The sequence below is a fragment of the Salvia hispanica genome, chromosome 2, assembly GCF_023119035.1.
Source record: "Salvia hispanica cultivar TCC Black 2014 chromosome 2, UniMelb_Shisp_WGS_1.0, whole genome shotgun sequence".
In the NCBI taxonomy this organism is placed as follows: domain Eukaryota; kingdom Viridiplantae; phylum Streptophyta; class Magnoliopsida; order Lamiales; family Lamiaceae; genus Salvia; species Salvia hispanica.
Window position 1 is genome coordinate 16,405,257 of NC_062966.1, and position 20,455 is coordinate 16,425,711.

A 20,455-nucleotide genomic window follows, 5' to 3' on the forward strand; every position below is an offset into this window, starting at 1 on the left:
TAGTATTTACTTATTCATAATGATGTAGTCATTCAAATTCATATCCCATTCACTATATTATAAATACAACTAATATCACTCACATTTTTGAGATTCATATCCTAGTCACTATCCTTTTAAATCCGTATAAACATACTAAAATATTTACAACTAAACTAATCTAAATACTAGTTGTCGGATGTAAAATTCCACCGCTAATCTTTGGAATAAATATGTAAAGAACCGTTGTGAAAAATAACTTGTTTCGATTGTAGTTCTAGCTAGGTGTGATTTTTCTTTGAGACAAGGAGTATATCACGTTATAGCCATTTGTAGACGTTATTCGGTATACCTTGTACTCTCTCCACTCTAAAAAATAGATTTAATGGACTGCAAGATATTTATAATAAAAAAACTTATTGATTTATCACTTTATAATATTTTTATTAGTAGAGAAAGTGACTTACCTTAAAAAATATTGTGAAATATAATGAGTACCTAAAGTAGTGGCAAAAATGATAAATACGTACTTACTTATTTATCGAGAGTAGCATGTTGTTTGGTAATTTTGTGGAAGTACCAATAATCACAGATATAAAGTATTTTTAATTAAAGAGTAAAGGTCCTTTTTGGTCCTTAACATATGACGATTTTTTGATTTTGGTCCGTAACATTATCTTTTGAATTTTTTGGTCCTTAACAAATAAAAATCGATCACATTTAGTCCGAAATGGACGGAGCCGTTAAAACATAACGGTCAACGAAACTTAAGTTTATTTTGACCCGATTAAGACTTTTAAAATTAGATTTCTTTTTCTTTTTCAAAAAAATTATTTTTTAAAAATTAATTTTATTAAATTATTTGCTTCTATCATTTAATGCTATCATTTAAAAACCCTAGAATTCCCTTTTCATCTCCCATCTTCTTCATCGTTTTATTTCATCCTCCTTCATCTTCCATCTTCTTCATCTTCCATCAAGTAAGCTCAACTCACCGACCATGGACCGTTCGAACTACAGCAGAGAGACCGGTGGGAGTGGCGGTGGACGTGACCTCCGATTCCGGTACGAATTTTGTCATTGCAAGAATTGGGCTTCACTCCGAATCGTCACCACCTATGGAAAACCAACAAGGGGGAAGCTATACTTTGTTTGTGAGAGAAATGATTGCCAATTTTTCAAGTGGTGTGAGCCAATCGACGAAGACGACGCCGTGACTTCTTCAATGCCGCTGCCGGAGACCGAATGTGAGAGTTTTAGTTTGATTTTGTCATCAATCGAGGACCTCACTCCGATTTCGCGAGAGCTAGGGTTTAATCGAGGGTTGATTTGTATGTAAATCGCCACCACGAATCACTCCGATTCGCCGGCGAGAACCTCACTCCGATTCGCCGGCGAAACTAGGCTTATTTCGCTGGTTTGCAAAGTGAGATAGATTGTGAGCTGGAGCGAAGTCGCGATTTAGAGAGAAGGGGGAGATTTCGATTTCGCGATTCCTCTTTCTTTTCTTATATCAATTTATGTTTAATTTTATATTGTAATAGTTATTATTATTATTATTTACTTAAAATTGTGTTATTTTTCAGATTTTGTCTAATTAGATATTATACATTAATTAAATATTATTAAAAGTCTTAATCCGGTCAAAATTGATTTAAACTTAGTTGACTGTTAATTTTTAACAACTCCATCCACTTCGGATCAAATGTGATCGATTTTTATTTGTTAAGGACCGAAAAATTCAAAAGATAATAAAAAAATCGTCATATGTTAAGGACCAAAAATGGACTTTATTCTTAATTAAAATATAAATGCTAGTAATCTTTTCGACCCTTTATTGTAACATCTCAAAGTTTCATGGGAAGTAAATTGTGAATTATGGAGTATGCCATTTAGTCAAAGTTTAAAATTTCAAAAAAGTTACTGTATTTAATATCTTTGAAAGTAAATTGTGAATTATATGTGAATAGTAATCCATATCACTTAGTCAAAGTTTAAACATTCAAAAAGTCGCTTATTATACATCGACGTCAGCGGTGAGCCATACATTTCCTATGTACTGTCTTATCCTCTTTTTGAGTAATTACGTACTGTATTCAAAATTGTATTTAGAGCATGAAATTTTTTTTCTCGGTTGAATTTAGTGAAACTTAAATGAAATTTCTCAGTAAAAATGTATAGGTGAAATGATTCGAATGTTTGGTGTTAGTTTGACACAACAAAACAACGAACCCCATTGCATTTACTACTTGAATGGACGATTTTATTTCTAATATTTCTTCTTTATATTAATCATTAATGTATGATTTATAAAAAATAATTGAAAACCATTTTCATTCTCCTATTGTCCACAAATTTTAAATGACATACAAATATTACATTTGTTTATCATTAATGAAATAGAATAAGAGATGAAAAGAAATTTGTACTATGAAATATAGGTTCTATTGGTACTCCATAATTGGGCCAATGGAGCCAATTTGGCCACTATGATAAATAGTGCCAGGCTAAATTTAAATTTGTCCCCACCCAAGCCTGTCGAAAAGTTTTCCTCTCAAGATATGTGAAACATTTTGTGTGCATTATACTTTTAAAAATAAGTATAAAATCAATTAAAGCACATAAAACTAAAATTAAGAAAAAAGTAAAATAGAATACGTGAAAACAAATATGGTAAATTAAGAAAATGTAGCTTGAATGACACTAGTTCATTTATGTACTTATATTAAAGATTTTACGTATACATGCATTGTTAGTGAATGAGTATCTTGAATTTATTTTTATATGGTTATTAATTTTATGAAAATTATCATTAAAGTGTTGGATATGTATCAAATAACCTGGAATAATAGGTATTAGTTACATTAGGAGATGTCAATTGAGTAAACTTGTGATCCTTTTTTTAAGTTGTGTGTGTTGATTAGGTTCGAACTGGAATTTTATCGAATTAAAAATGTCCAAACTCTAACCTTCAAAATTCAACAATCAACTCTAATTAGAATATAGATTCAGAGTTGAAGTGACATCCTAATTGACCATTCATGAAAAAACAAAACAACCCAAATAAAATTGAGATTGTTGATAGAAAAAAAGGATGATGAAGAAGTTGATTGACCTCATTATTAAGCGACATGAAAGTGGATATATAGTATTAAGAGAGGTTAATCAGTTGGCTATGGGCTTATAGTTCCGTTGCAAAGAATCAGCGGCAAGTTGCATGATGGCGGCGAGTGGTTGAATGGATGCCAGGAAAGCATTGGCTGCAGCCTCTTCTTTGAGCTCGTACTCTAATGTAGTTCGAATCACACAGTCCTCCTCCTCCGCCTCCGTCACCTCCAACGTGATCCGGTACATCGTGAACCCTACATCGAGGTAGCCGCCTTCTACCACCTCCGCCACCTTCACACGTTTCTCATCATCCACCACCGTGAACTTCTCCTTGAACCACTTCAATCCGTCCTCTCTCCCTGTTTAATTAAATCCACATATATTAATGATTGTTATTTCCTGTTTTGTGAGTTAAACAAGTATGATGATGGTGTTTCCATTTTAATAAATGTGTGTGACAATTCAAAAGAGAAAATGTTTCACGTATAGTGGAATGGGACGAGCCTGGAGGGAAAGTGGCGCGGATTATGGTTCCAGCGGAGCCGTCGCCTTGTACGACGTCGATTTTGCTGATGAGATGAGGAAGTGATTCTTCAATGAAATAGGCGAGTTGAAGAGTGCCAATCAACTTCCATGCTTCGCTTGCTGGTACCTTCACCGCTCTCTCGTCCGATGCTGTTCCATACATCATTCCTCCTCTGTTTTTTTATGTTCCACACTACTCATTCTATTTATAATGTCACTTCACTACATATTTTATTTCGTCCCATTAATATAAAATTAGTAAATTATGAGAAAAAAAAATGATTCAAATATTTCATATGAAACCCACTTCATAAGAGATACTGTACCTGTTAAAAATAGAAATGGACTAATTTTGTGTGACGAACTAATATGCAAAAAAAAAAGACTATTGTTTTGGTAAGGAGATATGTATTTATTATTGAAAAAAATAGACCAGTACCAATTGACAACATGTGTTTTAATGTGTAATATGATTGAGAAAGCGAATAAAATGGTTAGAAAAATAAAAAAATGATTGAAATGGCGTGCCTATAAGGACACTTTCAATTTTGTAATTTACTTTAGTTAGAATTCATTGTTCATAGTTTCTCTAATGAGGACATGTTAATAGAAGGGTGGAAGTTTATTCAAAGGCTTATAATAGTGGGTCGGATCAAGAGGGAGAGTTAAATTCTGGTGATTGTTATTTTTTCCCTCATATTGTGTTTTTTTTATAAAAAATTTCTAGTTGAGAATTAATTTCCCAACAATTACCCATGGATTTCAATTATCTCTTGCCGTTATCCAAATTCTAATAAGACGAATTTAGATACTAAGTATTGAAAATATTTGGTCCGGAGCTGGTTTGAGTAATTAATTTGGCAGATTCGAAAATTCATTTATAAATATGCGCTGACCGAAACATGTTTATATTAAAGTAATAATAGTATTAATATAATTTTATAATGATAATCCTTGGTGTTGTCTTTTAAACGACTCTATGACTATAAAATGCTATTAAGTTCATAGATAACATACTATAATAACATCAATATCATCAAATTATAGTAGCCGTCCCACCCTAAAATTCTTTGTAAAGCTTGACGTGTTATCGTTATGTATTGTTATTTGGTATTCGATCGGCTTCATCTGTCCTTTTTGATGCATACAAATTATGTCAAATTTAATTAATTATATAAGACTGAAACTGCAGGCTAATTTTTTTAAGGCAAATTAGGTGAACCTAGCTAGTAGTACAAATAATTGGCACCTAATTCTGTCGCAACATAAGATGCTGTGCCGTATTTAAAATTCGATTCATGTGGGCATATATAAACTATGTTTCAATCAATTAATTTTTCACTTTCATATTTTATCAATTACACATTAAAATCATTAACTAATTTATAACATTAAAATCATTAACTAATTTATAAGGGAGAGAGGACTGTAGAATAGCAGTAGCATCAATCTATTCTTCCTTATAACTACTGGACTTGGCCGAAGAAATTGAGAAGAAACAGTCAGTTGCTTAGCGTGAAATTTTTTTATTAGATACTCACTTTAATTTGGAGACTATAAATAGATTTATAATTATTTCTTATTTAGTTTTTAATTAAGAGGAGGATGCTATGACTACTGAAAACAATACTATGATATTGGAATATCTTGTCCATGGCTGAGATTGTTAAAGTGAAAAATAACAAGGATTATAATCTGCAACAAATAATTAGAATATGAAATAGGAGTAGTAGTACTCCATATATGGGAAAGACTTGCATATTATCTTCTCCCTTTAGACAAAAAAAATGCCCCGGTAGAATTATGTACATGGTAAAAAGTTACATAAAGGAAATAAAATTCATCTGTACCAGCCGGTAAACAAAGCAGCGATCCTGTATGAAGCAGCAAGGGAGAGTAGATTAATCTTCATGTGTTAGAACCATTCATGGCCTTTGAATTGAATATATGTTGTTGAAACACGGATTATGACACAACGACAACCACTACGATGAGCAGAATGATCCCCACAATAACCAGCATCAAACAAGTCTGCAAGAAAGAACATAGTATCACATTGATGATCTATCAAGTCTCTGCCTTGGTGGAGATGGATGCATATTTATCTTCCGATGAAACGAGTTGCAAATAAGCAGAGGGAGTTTACGAAGAATATTACCATAGATGATGTAGATCTTTGTGTTTTGGATGCTTTAGCAAGTTGGTTAGCACCTTCACCGGTTGCAGCATGGGAACTTTCAATATTTGAGCTTATATCGCCTGGAAGAAGGATATCAGACTGTTACCACATAAAAATAGGAAGAAGTGCTGGAAGACAACATTGACCAACCTATCAAAGCTCCTTGTGCACTAACCAACTGAGCCAGATCCCTGAAGATTTCATTGACCTCACCAATTTCCTTCTGAATTTCTCTGATGCCTTGCTCCCTTTCGTCAATAATGGCTTCATTAAGAACTATCTCATTTTCCATATGCATGACCTGTCTGTAAGATAATCATATTATTTACAGATACACCTCAAGGGTATTTCACCTTTTTTTGCTTTCTTTTAGTTGAAAATGAAATGGCAGCTGAGAATATAGGATTCTTACCTATTGGATTCTCTAACCAGAGACGCCTGCATGGGATTCAAAGAACTTATCTCCAGCTCACTGGCTCTATTGCTGCAATAATGTTGCAAATGCAGAAAGAAAACTCGGTTAAAATTGTCTTAAACAGAATAGTTAATTTAGGAGATCTTCAGCCTCTATAATAAACCATCAGCGAAACAGAGTATCATCATAAAAATGTCTTTAAAGTAGTTCTCCTATTTGCCTTCAATTCAAAAGAGAATGCACAATGACATTTTGCAATAAATTTACCTCGGCTGACGAGTATTATTAGCAATGGGGTGAGGAAAAGCCTTTTCCTTCTCTGCTGCAAGAAGCTGAGCCCTTTCAAAGTCTTTCAGAACAGATTCATAATCTTTTGTAAGCTTAGCATCAGAAATTTTCTTGCTGTCCTGGAACACAAACAGATATTGTCTTGGTAAATAATGTATGGCTTGGTGTGACTGTAGATAATATCCACACCTATGTTTTTCAAAGATTAATCGCTTTTCAAAGATTAATCATTTCAGGTGATGCACCTGTACTTCAGTAAACACAGGTAGGTGTCCCATTTGGTCTCGTTTCATACGAGTCACGGAAAAACTACTACCAGATTATTCATCTCTCATATAGCTCACAATTCAGTTCGACATATACACCACAGAACCAGAAACAATCCACTCTTTTTACAGCCATTTTTTGTTATAGCAATTTAACTGTGTTTTTTACTTTTGCCCTGTTGAAAAAATGAGTTTATTTGTAATTAAGTTTACATAATTTTACTTATTTAGATAGACTTTGTATGGTAGGTAATGGTTGATCCTTTTCTATAGGTTCAGATTGTGACCTAACAACACACAGAAACTTTTTACTTGTATCATAACACAGAACGACCTTTCTCCATTACATGTCATTCTTTTATTTTCTTGTAGGTGCACATCAGAGATGCTTAATGTCCCCGCTAAAACAATAGGATCGCATGCCTTCCGAATGAAGCTAGAGAGGAAGATAAGAAAAACAAAAATGGATCGATACTAACTCTCCCTAAGATCTTTGAAGCAATGTTTCTTCCAAGAAATGTTAGTGTATTTGATGAAGGCAGTTGAAGCACCCGGAAACTAGATTACTTAGTACTACAAGTACATACTCCTCACAAGAACAACTTGGATGTACGCAACACCAAACTCCTAAGAAATGGTTGCTAGCAAAATCCAGATATCAAAGTCAATTGAGATCAACTTACATTGACTTCGTTATACTTGTAGGTTTGTCTGACACGATCAAGCTCTGCTGAAGTCTCCTTCACCAGCTCCCTAATCTGTAACCTAGTTTTACGGCTGCGAACAACAACATAATCGCCCGTGTGTTAGAAGCTAAAGCCAAAAAAATTGCTAGCGAAAGACCTAATTGCAGCTTCAAAATCAAACCAATAAGGAATTTATAACATAGGAGTACAATTTCATGTTTCTCCGCTTTTATCCATTGAAATTCCAATCGAACACATAAAATTAGGAATTGATCTTCTCGATTGTTGCCCAGCATCATCAATACAACAGATAATAACCAAAAAGAAACCCAGAAGTCGAGATAAGGTAGTAATTAGCAGCAGAACTCACAGATTATGACGGAGGTCGATGGTGTCTCTCGGAGCTCCGATGCAATTGACGAGGCGTTTATATCCCGCGACGGCGGTGTTGATCCTGAAGACGCCAGCGGCGAGGGCTCGAGACGGGCCGTGCTCAATGTGCCTTGGCCCCGCCAGAGGAATCAAGGCCCGGCCCGATTCGAGGTCCTCGAAACTCATATTGGGTAAATTGTAGTCAAAATTCCCAACTCAAGTAGCACAATTTGGTAGCTAATGATGAAGAGGAAGCAGAAGTTGTTTTGTCAAAAGGTGGAATTGAATTGATCAAAAAAATGAAGAAAAGAGTCGAATGAAAATTGGCGGAGAAAATGATAAAAGGGGGAAACGATGGCGGTGTGACGTGTACGGAGTTACCAAAGGGCGTTGTTGCGTTGGAGTTGGATTGTTGGCGCCGTCACCAATTGTTTGTGTTTAAGAAACGTGAAAACGGGGATGAAATATATACCAATATTTTATGACTCAATCCACAGAAAGTTAAGTAGACGAGTTTTAGGATCTGGTAAATTCAGTTCCAGATTTTTTACACATTTTTGGGTCAAAATAATACTAGTATTTATATTTATATCAACTAATTTTTGTATCAATGATTGGGTTTCCGAATACAAAGTATATTAATGATTTTTCGATAATTACTTATATTCGGATCTCATATCACTAATATATTATTTTGGTACATTTTGGTTTCAAATAAGGTCACAAACTTAATGTATAGGACCCGAAAAGAATTTTACGAAAAATGTACGCGATCAAAATTGGACTCTAGTCGTTGATTATAATTAAGTTATTAAATTGATCAAACATTGTGATCTTTAATTTTAACAGAAAATAGTTATTTTAGACCAAACCAATATGTTTGGAACCAAAAGGTACCAAAATAACATGTTAGGGACTAAAAAGATCACAAACTTAATGTATGAAACAATTTTTTTTTTAGGGCTAATGGAAGTGACCAAAATTGAACTTTAATCTAAAATAATTTAAAAACTGGCATATTGCATATGCAGGCATATTGCAGGGAATGGACATGGAACAAAACTCAGCTTCTTGAGAGCACCCGCATCGGTGCTCTTATGCAAGAGCACCCGCCGTGCCGACGGCACGATCCTGTTCTTAGCTAAGAGCACCGCCGTGCCAACGGCAAGAGCACGAGCAGCCGACGTGGCATGCTCTTATTGACCGTTGGTTTATTATTTATTTTTTATTTTTTAATTCGAAAAAATTTGAAAAAATCAGATTTGATAAAAAAAATATTTTCCCACTTCTGAATAAAATATATCCATTTTTTCCACACTTTTAATTTATTTTTATCCCAAAATTCAAACTTTCATCTATAAATACCTTCATTTCAACACAAAAAATCACACTATACCAAACAACTCTCTCAACCTCAATTTTTTGGATTTAATTATGTAATTTTTAATTTTTAGTATTTTAATTATGTAATTTTTTATTTTTAGAATTTTAATTATGCAATTTTTTATTTTTTAATAATTTGTAATCGTATTTCGGGTATTTTTAATATATTTTATATTATTGAAATGTTTTTATTTAAATTGAAGAATAGAATGATGACACCCTTCAGCATGCTCTAGTGGAAGAGTATGGATATAAGTGTCGTGCTTTTGCAAAAGAGTATCCATAAGTGTTGTGCTTCTGCGGAAGAGCATGGAGTAAAAAATAAATAAAAGCTCAGATCCACTTTTATTTATTTTTTACTCGATGTAGATGCTCTGATAATTAAACGCATGTAATCATTATTTCTTTCATTTTTCTTTGCATATTTTTATATTTTGGAAGAACATTTACATTCTTTCGCTTTTGATTTTGCCTTTCTCTATATTTTTCTAAATTTTGATTCTGTCTTTTGTCTATATTTTTATTTTTGAAGTACCATAAATAGTATTTAGCCTCATATTTCAATAAATTTTTTCTACTCGCATTTTATTATAAAACTAATATGAAAAAATAGGACTCACGTTCCACTATTTAATTTCACCAACTTTCTTTTACATTTGTTAAAATATGTGGCGGAGGAAGCAGTAGAAAACATAAAACATAACTAATGAATACTTAACAGAAAATCAAAGAAAGAAGATACTTGTGTTTGATATCCAAAAAGTCGCGTTTTGTCCATAGCATATCCTGATGTGATTTTGCCACAGGAAATCCATTCCCATGCATGAATCATGTTCATTTTATGGAAATTAATTAACTTCTTAAAAAAAAAGCGAATGTCAATTTTGATTTGTTCTAAATTTTTAATACATAAACAGGCGCAACTTAAATACTACTCTATCCGTTCCATAGAAATAGAGACGTTTCTTTTTGGCACGAAGATTAAAAAAAAAATTGTTAGGTGGGTTAAGTAAATGGAAAATAAAGTGGAAAATGAAAAAGATAGAGAGATGAAAAGAAAAAAAAAAGTAAGAGATAGTAAAGTAGGTGTGGAAAAATGTGTTGACTTTTACTATAAAGGGAAATGACTCTATTATTATGGAACGTTACGTACCAAAATGACTCTATTACTATGAAACGAAGGGAGTATATTTTTAAAATAATACTCCGTCCTAATATTTGCAAAAAAGTCATAGTACTCTGGAGTATAATTTATTTACAAATTCATTTATTTATTTCAATTTTTTAATTAAATTTGTTTGTTAAGTTAATGTAGCAAACACAATAAACTGGAGTGGAAAAGCAATTAACTAACTGAACCAAAAGTAAGTTAATACTTAAAATTTAACTATGCGATTATATTTGAGATAAAATACACCAATTCGCATGTTGAGGACAAGAAGGCAAAACTATCAAACATATATTCACGACTAACAACGTAAAAGTACTTAGTACTCCTTATGTCTATAAAAAAATAAAAAAATAGACCATATTTATCATTTTTTATTGTCTATGGAAAATAGATTAAATTTATAAAAGAATCCCACTTGCTACCTAACTACTAATAATATGAATCCCACATTTCATTGATACTACTTCTCTCTTATTTTTTTTTTCTTTCTCTTTTACTTTACTAATTTCACATTAAAATCTGTGTCATTTATACTATCAACGTAGGGATTATATATTAAAAAAATAAGAACTTTAATATACGTATACAGTGAAATAATTTGGCTCGAATATTAATTGAAATTTACTTTTCACAGAGTATTTACTCCTATCTTCCATCAAACTCAAATTATTTTATCTATTAGTTGTACTCTTAGAAGGCACAATTTTCAGGAGATGAAGACTGAGTGATCACAGTCCAGAGTCCAGACCTTCAATATCAAAGTACTGAATCAAAACTGTTTAAATTCTTTTAATCATTTTGAATTGTTCATCGTCGTTATGATCGATCATTAATTCGTGTGTAATCTAGACTCTGAGCATTATTGACGTATCATTGAAAATCGAGCATGAACGGTTATCTTCTTCTAGATCTCATAATTTGTTGTAATTTAGTATATTTTGGTTTTAGTTTTGGAAATGTCATTTTTTGTTGTTGTCTGATTTATCTTTGTTTCTCACTCTATATACAAATATACGAGCATTGCCTGTTATTGAAAGAAATATGAGGTTTGGAAAATTGTAAGGTTTTTTATTGTGTGATTCAAAATGTGATTTTCCTATGTTTTCTCTTATAAGATTTCAAAAATTTGAAGAATCTGAGGGTGTAGAGAGCAATTTATGCAAAAATGGGTGACAATTTGAAGGACAAAGTGAATCAATTAGGCGAGCGGTTGAAGGTTGGGGGGTCTGAGGTGGGGCAAAAGCTCACTGCTCGAATGAGCTCAATGAGTTTCAAAATGAAGGAATTTTTCCAAGGTTCTAGTCAGACAGACAGTTTGATCGAGGAAGCCACGGCTGAGACTCTGGATGAGCCTGACTGGGCCACGAATCTCGAACTCTGCGACATGATCAGCAGTGGCAGGGTGAACAGTGTGGAGTTCATTAGGGGCATAAAGAAAAGATTTATGTGCAAGATCCCCAGGGTTCAGTACTTGACTCTGGTGCTGCTTGAGACCTTCGTGAAGAACTGCGATAGGGCATTCTCTGAGGTTGCGGCTGAGAGGGTGCTTGATGAGATGGTGAAGTTGATCGATGACCCTCTGACTGTGGCCAATAACCGGAACAAGGTTTTGTTATTGATTGAATCGTGGGGGCAGTCTTCGCATGAGTTGCGTTATTTGCCTGTTTATAAAGAGACTTACAAGGTAATCCTGCAGTTTGGATATGCCTGATTTATTTATTCATCAAATTTCCTTCACACTTGTTTCCTTTTGTGCTGTATTCTATTCTGGACTTTCAACCTATTTTATAATACTACCAGCAGAAACATGTTAATGAATGGCTTTAGAATATCAAGTGATTAGTTTGAGTTCTATGCTTTCATGGTACCTGATAGGAGTATATTTTTTTAAGTTTAGTCTTACACTGATATAAATTTTCAAATATAACACAATGTGCGTTTGTACTACGAGTAGTGTTTCTTGTATATGTCAGGTAGGTCTTTTTGGTATCATTATAATTGTTCAGTTAGTTTTCTGCTTACATGGCACTGAATAAAAACTTCATTTTACTTTTGCTTACATTCTCCGCACTTACGTATGGATTTCCTAAATCAAGTAGTAATAGATGTGATCTTTTATACTGACTTGTTGCTAAAATAGAAACTTAGACATGTACTGGTTGTAATAATATTTCCCTCACATATATAAGAATGTCAGTAATTGGAGCAACAGTAGCTTTTTTTAATATATCGTTTATGTCAGTGATTGATGATAGATTGCTAAGACTTATTCATCTGGCTTGAGGAATTATGGTCTCTTCAAATCACTTTCAGATGTTACCAGTAGTGAGGGAAAACATGTTCATGAATGTTGATTTTCAGACGTATTCAACTTCTGATTCTCCTGTTTGCTTTTTATTACATTTCCTACCATGACAGGGTTTGATAGCAAGGGGCATACGGTTCCCTCCTCGCGATATTGAGAATCTCGGTAATTTAGTTACTCCTCCAAGGTCAGTGGCAGCTCCTGATTCCCTAGAACTTCGTAATGAAATCCCTGCGCAAAGATTTTCAGCTGAACAAACGAAGGAAGCATTCAATGTGGCAAGAAATAGTATAGAGCTTCTGAACTCTGTTTTGTCATCATCCCCACTGGAAGATATTCTTCAGGTATTGCTACTGATTTTGAACCTGATATATCTCTTAGTCTGTATCTATGTTTACAGTTTTAATGTTCTTCTTTTGGTTGTAGGTAAGAGCTTGTCGAACTATCTATAACATTACTATTGTTTTAAGTGCATTCATTTTGATCATGGACTCGTTATGCATGTGGTGTTATTTCAAGGGACCAAAATGGGCCTCATCAACTTTGTTAATAAATTTATCAGTAGTGGCAGTTTCAGTATATTGATGTATTACAGATAGCATGCAGCAATTAGCTTGATCTAGGTTGATACATCTGTTGGCCACTTTAATGGAAAATTGGCATTATAACCATTTTCTGCCTCTTGGTATTATCTTTTTTATTTCTTATGCAGGATGACGTAACCATCACCCTGTCAAGGCAATGTCGTGAGTCTCAGTACAGTGTTCAGATGATTATTGAATCTGCGGGTGATAATGAGGCGCTGCTATTTGAAGCACTGAATGTGAATGACGAGATTCAAAAAGTTTTATCCAAATATGAAGACATGAAAAAACCTGTGGTGGCGCCTCAGAAACCACCACAGCCAAACCTGGTACCTGTGGCTGTCGAACCTGATGATTTTCCTGGTGCGGGGGAAGAGGAAGCTTTGATCAGAAAACAACACAATGATCAGAGTGGAGCCCGTGGAAGGAGCATCAACTTGATGGATGATCTTGATAACAAGATTTTTGCAAATACATCTGGTAATTCATCAGAAGCCCCAAAGGAAAAGCAGCCTACAAAAGATGATCCAGTTGCTCATTGAATGCATGAGCACTCGATATCACAAGGCTTCTTACGCTCTTACTCTCGGTCAGTGTCAACATTCTTTCATTTTTTTTCCTTCCTCTTCTTAACTTATTTTAGATCATAACTAGAGGAAGAAACAAATTCATTTCTTTGCATCTATCTTACCTTGTTTCGATTCCGAAACTGGACCCTGTTGATGTTTTAGAACGTTCATTGCCTATTTATTGATGTCTCAAGATCTCACCGAGTGAGAAATTTTTGCTTGGAACATCTTCATTAACTTAACATTGGTTTCATTAAACACCTCATGCCCTATGGTGGTGGTTTCATTGTTGGTGCCTTTTGGGGTCGTATTGTTGGTATTGTGTGTGTGTGTGTGTGTGTGAGAGAGAGAGAGAGAGAGAGAGAGAGAGAGAGAGGAATATGCTTTAACAGATGTGAATCTATATATGTGGAAACAAATGATTGGTAGGAGTGGGAGAATATCGGATTTCCTTGATTCTAGATTTTAACATTATAAAATATTGAATGTGTAGACAAGTTAGGGGGATGTTGGCATGTTTTGGTGAGAGGAGAAAATGGACGTGACATGCACTATATCTCAATCTTCCTATTGCTTAGTTGTGTGCATCTATAATGCACTCTCACAAAAATACAAACGTGATGAAGAACGAGTCTCCACGTCGAAGATTAATTTATTACCATTCGGGACTACGATTCGCATTAATAGTGGTATTAGGTATTTTCATTACGTGTTCTACCACCGAGAAAATAATAGTATAGTATTAACTGCTAAGCTACCATATTTATTTTCGTAATGGCGAATCCTTGGTTCACGATCCACGAATACACCCTCCCTAGTATAAACTAAATCTTGTTCAAAATCATAATTTTAAGTTATATGAATAAAATCCCTTTTGACATAGGATAAAAAGTGGAAAATATTTGATGGTTTGTCTTTCCGCTGATTTCGGTTTAATTGAGACTTAACCACTGCCGCCGCAAGTGATGGTAATGATGCTATCGTGTTTCACTCAAATTATGGAATGCGGCTACTCTATAAATGTGCATTAAAATTTATTAATTAAATTTATAAATTCGATCTTATCTTAAAAGCCCAATGCGATAGTTAAGTTTTTTAAATGAAATTATTAGAGAATTATTCAGCATCACACCATTATGGTGTTCATCGGATCATACATCCATTATTACTTTTAATTGTATTTCTTTACAAAATTAATATAGTATGTTTAATATTATGAGATTGATTACTTTCAATATAGCAGCAAAACGGATAATTAAGAGCTACGGCCCGAATGTAGGAAAAATGAACAAAAAATGGAAAAAACTTATGAAATTCTATCAACACTAAAATATTTCTACATACTATTATGATAGTTTCTGATCTTAAATATATTTTGATCCATATTTAACTCTTTCATCTAAAATTGACGATCAACAATTGGTGAGTTATGGAGTATCATTTAATTAAAAAAGCTAGGGATACACTAAAGTTTAAGAAAAACACAAGTATTGAAAAATTAATCATTTATTCCCTTCCTCTGTCTTTTTTACTTTTAAGTCCAACTAAAAAAAACAAAACAAATTTACCAAAAAAAAAGAAAAAAAAAGAATGCATATTGAAGAGAAGTAGTACTAAAAAGAGAGGAGTTTTGTACAGCAGAATCCGGGTTGTCAACTCTGCGCAAAACGCGGATTCGTTTCTGCCTCATTCTATTACACGCATGTTTATAACAACCCAACTTCTTCACACACACACAATTCATTCCTTTCCTTTGTCCTCACCCTGTCTGTCGTCTGAGGTATGATCTTCATCACAATTCTCCTTTTTCGATACAAATATCTGTGCATAAAGATCATTAAGGATTTAGTATGGGGTTTTGAAATGGGTTTATCTTGCTAAAATTTATGCTGTTTTGACTGACTGCCAATTCTCTTGCATTTGATTTTTGTTTAACAACAGTATTGATGCTAATGGATTTCGAGTTGCTTTGAGACGCTCTGGTTCCACCTTAAATTTAGCACCACTTTTTAATTTCTTATGTGATTAATAGTTTTGGTTGAATTTAATTCTGCATTCACTTCTGTTATACCCTTATAAAACCATAGGCTCAATTATTGTTGGTTCCCACATTCGGTTTCACAACATTTACCTTATCCAATTAATTAATCTATGAACACAACATATGTTTATTGCAGGCTCAAACTTCACCCCCTTTTTTTTGAAGTGGCAAGGTTTTGGTGCTGAAATGGCATCAAAACCATTTGAAACAAGCAGATCAGATCTATCAGCTGTATCTGATGTGCTGGACCCGAACAACAACAAGCCTCCATTGCCTCCACAAACTCGTGTCACGTTTGCACGAAGGACTTCCTCCGGGAGGTATGTGAGCTACTCGAGGGATGATCTCGACAGCGAGCTTGGCAGCAGTGACTTCCTCAACTACACGGTGCAGATGCCTCCGACCCCGGATAACCAGCCTGTTGCACAGAAGGTGGAGGAGCAGTACGTTTCCAACTCGCTCTTCACGGGCGGGTTCAACAGCATAACGAGGGCGCATTTGATGGATAAAGTCATTGACTCGGACGTTAACCATCCACAGATGGCCGGTGTCAAGGGATCATCTTGTGCAATCAACGGCTGTGATGGGAAGGCCATGTGTGATGAGAAGGGGGATGACATTCTCCCGTGCGAGTGTGATTTCAAGATATGCCGGGACTGCTACATAGACGTGCTCAAGACAGGGGAGGGGACGTGCCCCGGGTGCAAGGACCAGTACAAGACTACGGATCTGGATGAAGCGATGGAGAACTGGAGGTCTCTGCCTCAGCTGCCTGGGCCGGGTGGGAGGTCGAAGAAGATGGAGAGGAGGCTGTCGTTGGTGAAGTCAACAAAGTCGTCGCTGCTGATGAAGAGCCAGACTGGGGAGTTTGATCACAACAGGTGGCTGTTTGAGACCAAGGGTACGTATGGTTATGGCAATGCTATATGGCCTGATGGGAGTGGCTTTGATAATGGTAAAGAAGGCGACACGTACGAGCCTCCTGAGCTGATGAACAAACCGTGGAGGCCGCTTACACGAAAGCTGAAGATTCCCGCAGCTGTCATAAGCCCTTATCGGTACATCTCTCTCTCTTTTTCTTAGTGTATAAATTCTTATAACAATTGCTTATGAGGATATGAAAGACTCTGCTTGTTCTGTCCTTGCAGGCTTCTGGTGGCTGTCCGAATGGTTGTTCTCGCGCTTTTCTTGACATGGAGAATCGGGCATCCCAACACCGATGCAGTGTGGCTGTGGGGGATGTCTATAGTTTGTGAGATATGGTTTGCATTTTCTTGGATTCTTGACCAACTACCAAAGCTATGCCCTATAAACCGTGCTACTGATCTCAATGTATTGAAGGAGAAATTCGAGACACGTGATCCAAGCAATCCCACGGGGAAGTCTGACCTCCCAGGCATCGATATTTTTGTCTCGACAGCAGATCCAGAGAAGGAGCCACCTCTTGTCACCGCCAACACCATTTTGTCCATATTAGCAGCTGATTATCCTGTGGAAAAGCTTGCTTGTTATGTCTCTGACGACGGAGGGGCGCTTCTGACGTTTGAGGCCATGGCGGAAGCAGCGAGTTTTGCAAATATATGGGTTCCCTTCTGTCGCAAGCACAACATTGAGCCGCGGAATCCTGAGTCTTACTTCAATCTGAAGAAGGACCCGTACAAGAACAAGATCCTCAAGGACTTTGTCAAAGACCGGAGACGAGTGAAGCGCGAGTACGACGAGTTTAAGGTCCGAATCAACGGCCTGCCAGACTCCATCCGTCGTCGCTCTGATGCCTATCATGCTAGGGAAGAACTTCAGGTTATGAAGGAGCAGAGGATGAAGAAGGAAGACGAGCCCCTCGAGGTTGTCAAGATCAAGAAAGCTACATGGATGGCAGATGGAACACATTGGCCTGGCACTTGGTTGAATCCTACCCCCGAGCACACCAAGGGCGATCATGCTGGGATAATACAGGTATATATCCATGCTTATATAAGTGAAACGAGTGAGTTGTGATTGTGAAATTGTTAAACTGTTTTTCTTGGTGATGATAGGTGATGTTGAAACCTCCAAGTGATGAGCTACTTTGTGGGGATGGTGAGGAGTACAGGTTGAATGACCTGACTAACGTTGACATTCGCCTTCCCATGCTCGTCTACGTCTCACGTGAGAAGCGGCCTGGATACGACCACAACAAGAAGGCGGGTGCTATGAATGCTCTGGTTCGAGCTTCAGCAATCATGTCTAATGGTGCGTTCATTCTCAACCTCGACTGTGATCACTACATCTATAACTCCCAAGCCATGAGGGAAGGTATGTGTTTCATGATGGATAGAGGCGGCGACAGAATCTGCTACGTCCAATTCCCACAAAGATTCGAGGGCATTGATCCATCTGATCGTTACGCCAACAGAAACACCGTGTTTTTTGATGGAAACATGCGAGCGCTAGACGGGTTACAAGGTCCGGTCTATGTTGGAACGGGGTGCCTCTTCAGGCGGACTGCCCTTTATGGCTTTGATCCGCCCCGTACTAAGGAGCACAGCCCGAGCTTCTTCAGCTCGTGCTGTGGCCGACGCAGGAAGCACTCCTCTGTGGCTCATACACCGGAGGAGAACAAGTCGTTGAGAATGGGGGATTACTCTGACGATGAAGAGATGAACCTCTCCCTTGATCCAAAGATGTTTGGAAACTCAAATGTACTCATCGACTCCATCCCGGTGGCTGAGTACCAAGGCCGCCCGTTAGCTGACCATCCATCCGTGAAGAATGGGCGCCCTCCTGGCGCCCTAACCATCCCCCGTGACCTCCTCGATGCCTCAACTGTAGCAGAGGCAATAAGTGTGATCTCGTGCTGGTACGAGGACAAGACAGAATGGGGTCAGCGAGTGGGCTGGATCTACGGCTCTGTCACGGAAGACGTTGTGACAGGGTACCGGATGCACAATAGGGGATGGAAGTCAGTTTACTGTGTAACGAAACGCGACGCCTTCCGTGGGACTGCCCCCATCAACCTGACGGACCGGCTCCACCAGGTCCTCCGCTGGGCCACGGGATCAGTTGAGATCTTCTTCTCCCGGAACAACGCCTTGCTAGCAACATCGAAAATGAAGGCATTGCAGAGGATTGCATACCTCAATGTAGGAATCTACCCTTTCACATCCATCTTCCTGATCGTCTACTGCTTCCTCCCGGCGCTCTCCCTCTTCTCGGGCCAGTTCATCGTTCAGACGCTGAACGTGACCTTCCTGATCTACCTCCTCATCATCACGGTCACGCTGTGCGCGCTGGCCGTGCTGGAGGTAAAGTGGTCGGGGATCGAGCTCGAAGAGTGGTGGAGAAACGAGCAGTTCTGGCTTATCGGAGGGACTAGTGCACACTTGGCTGCAGTGTTCCAAGGGCTGCTGAAGATCTTCGCAGGAGTCGAGATATCGTTCACTCTAACGTCGAAATCAGGAGGAGATGATGAGGAAGACGAGTTCGCTGACCTGTACGTGGTGAAGTGGACGTCGCTGATGATCCCGCCAATTGTGATCATAATGGTGAACCTGATTGCCATAGCAGTGGGGATAAGCAGAACTATATACAGCGTGATACCGCAGTGGAGCAGGCTGTTGGGGGGAGTTTTCTTCAGCTTTTGGGTGCTGGCGCATCTCTACCCATTTGCTAAAGGGCTGATGGGGAGACGGGGGAGAACGCCCACGATCGTATACGTGTGGTCCGGGCTCATTGCTATCACCATATCTCTGCTTTGGGTGGCCATAAACCCCCCTGCAGGGACTAACCAGATTGGTGGCTCTTTCCAGTTTCCATAGCCATTTATAAACTACACTACACTGCACAGAGAAAGAAGCACACATGGTTCCATTCTTTTATTTGTTATTGTTTGCTTTGATTTAGATGTATGCATCAACTCTTCATGAAATGAACAAGTTGTTGATGGATTTAAGAATCAGTTTTTTGGTGATCTATGATATATTCCTCATCTTCTTTTTTTTTTAATAATTTTAATTTTGTTTCTTATTTTTTCATTGCATCTTAATTAATCTGGTGAGCCTAAAACGAAACAAATGTTCAACTATTCGACATCTCATAAACACCTAGAATCACGCCTCATGCGAGATGAATGAAGCTGTTACATCATGTTCTTGATGCCCAATGACAGAAGCCTCTTCGCCACCGCCATGATCCCCGGTCAGTAACGCCGTTTCTTCCTCAGCAACGTTATATATAGGAAATTCTGTTAGGTGTCACGGCGTTGACTGAGTCGCTGAGCCTGCATTGGGACATGCTCATCATATTAATCAAATGATTAATCACTTAATTACTATACGGGATAAGAGATTATTGTATTAACTATTAAGCATGCAGTACCATATACTCGGTCCTCCGTCGAAGGGAGTATATTACTAGCATTTATTGTTCCTAGTTGTTAGCGCAATCGGTGAATTGATGAATTTCATGTTGTATGTCTATATTCATGAAGAGTTGTCTGGATATTCATAGATGCTGATATTGATATGGGTTGAGACGTTAAGTATTCCTGAATGTCAGTACAATCATTTATGCCAATATAAAGTGCAAGCCAATATAAAGCGCAAA

At 36.9% G+C, this 20,455-nt stretch overlaps 4 protein-coding genes across 5 annotated transcripts; 2 read left to right on the plus strand and 2 right to left on the minus strand.

The window, feature by feature from the left end:
• Window positions 1–3,041: 3,041 nt before the first annotated feature.
• LOC125207898 (norbelladine synthase-like) lies at window positions 3,042–3,810 on the minus strand. Its single transcript, XM_048107408.1, has 2 exons — window positions 3,592–3,810; window positions 3,042–3,446 (listed from the first exon to the last, which is right to left on the minus strand). Exons 1-2 carry the CDS (start codon window positions 3,776–3,778, stop codon window positions 3,145–3,147), a joined length of 489 nt encoding a protein of 162 aa, XP_047963365.1. The 5' UTR covers window positions 3,779–3,810; the 3' UTR covers window positions 3,042–3,144.
• Window positions 3,811–5,320: 1,510 nt separating this feature from the next.
• Window positions 5,321–8,263, minus strand: LOC125204137 (syntaxin-22-like). 2 transcript variants are annotated; one of them, XM_048102700.1, is made up of 8 exons: window positions 7,817–8,262; window positions 7,444–7,537; window positions 6,474–6,613; window positions 6,204–6,275; window positions 5,942–6,096; window positions 5,771–5,871; window positions 5,596–5,643; window positions 5,321–5,486 (listed from the first exon to the last, which is right to left on the minus strand). In XM_048102700.1, the coding sequence occupies exons 1-8, from the start codon at window positions 8,002–8,004 to the stop codon at window positions 5,433–5,435; spliced, it is 852 nt and encodes a 283-aa protein (XP_047958657.1). In that variant the 5' UTR covers window positions 8,005–8,262; the 3' UTR covers window positions 5,321–5,432. The 2 variants fall into 2 exon arrangements, with proteins under 2 accessions (XP_047958657.1, XP_047958658.1); XM_048102701.1 differs by lacking the exon at window positions 5,596–5,643 and having other exon boundaries at window positions 7,817–8,263.
• A 2,799-nt stretch (window positions 8,264–11,062) lies between these two features.
• Window positions 11,063–14,072, plus strand: LOC125208326 (TOM1-like protein 1). The gene is made up of 4 exons (XM_048107909.1): window positions 11,063–11,133; window positions 11,488–12,056; window positions 12,791–13,021; window positions 13,390–14,072. The coding sequence occupies exons 2-4, from the start codon at window positions 11,538–11,540 to the stop codon at window positions 13,801–13,803; spliced, it is 1,164 nt and encodes a 387-aa protein (XP_047963866.1). The 5' UTR covers window positions 11,063–11,133; window positions 11,488–11,537; the 3' UTR covers window positions 13,804–14,072.
• Window positions 14,073–15,484: 1,412 nt separating this feature from the next.
• Window positions 15,485–19,829, plus strand: LOC125207521 (cellulose synthase-like protein D2). The gene is made up of 4 exons (XM_048106901.1): window positions 15,485–15,610; window positions 16,008–16,929; window positions 17,020–17,827; window positions 17,908–19,829. Exons 2-4 carry the CDS (start codon window positions 16,058–16,060, stop codon window positions 19,666–19,668), a joined length of 3,441 nt encoding a protein of 1,146 aa, XP_047962858.1. The 5' UTR covers window positions 15,485–15,610; window positions 16,008–16,057; the 3' UTR covers window positions 19,669–19,829.
• The last annotated feature ends 626 nt before the right edge of the window (window positions 19,830–20,455 follow it).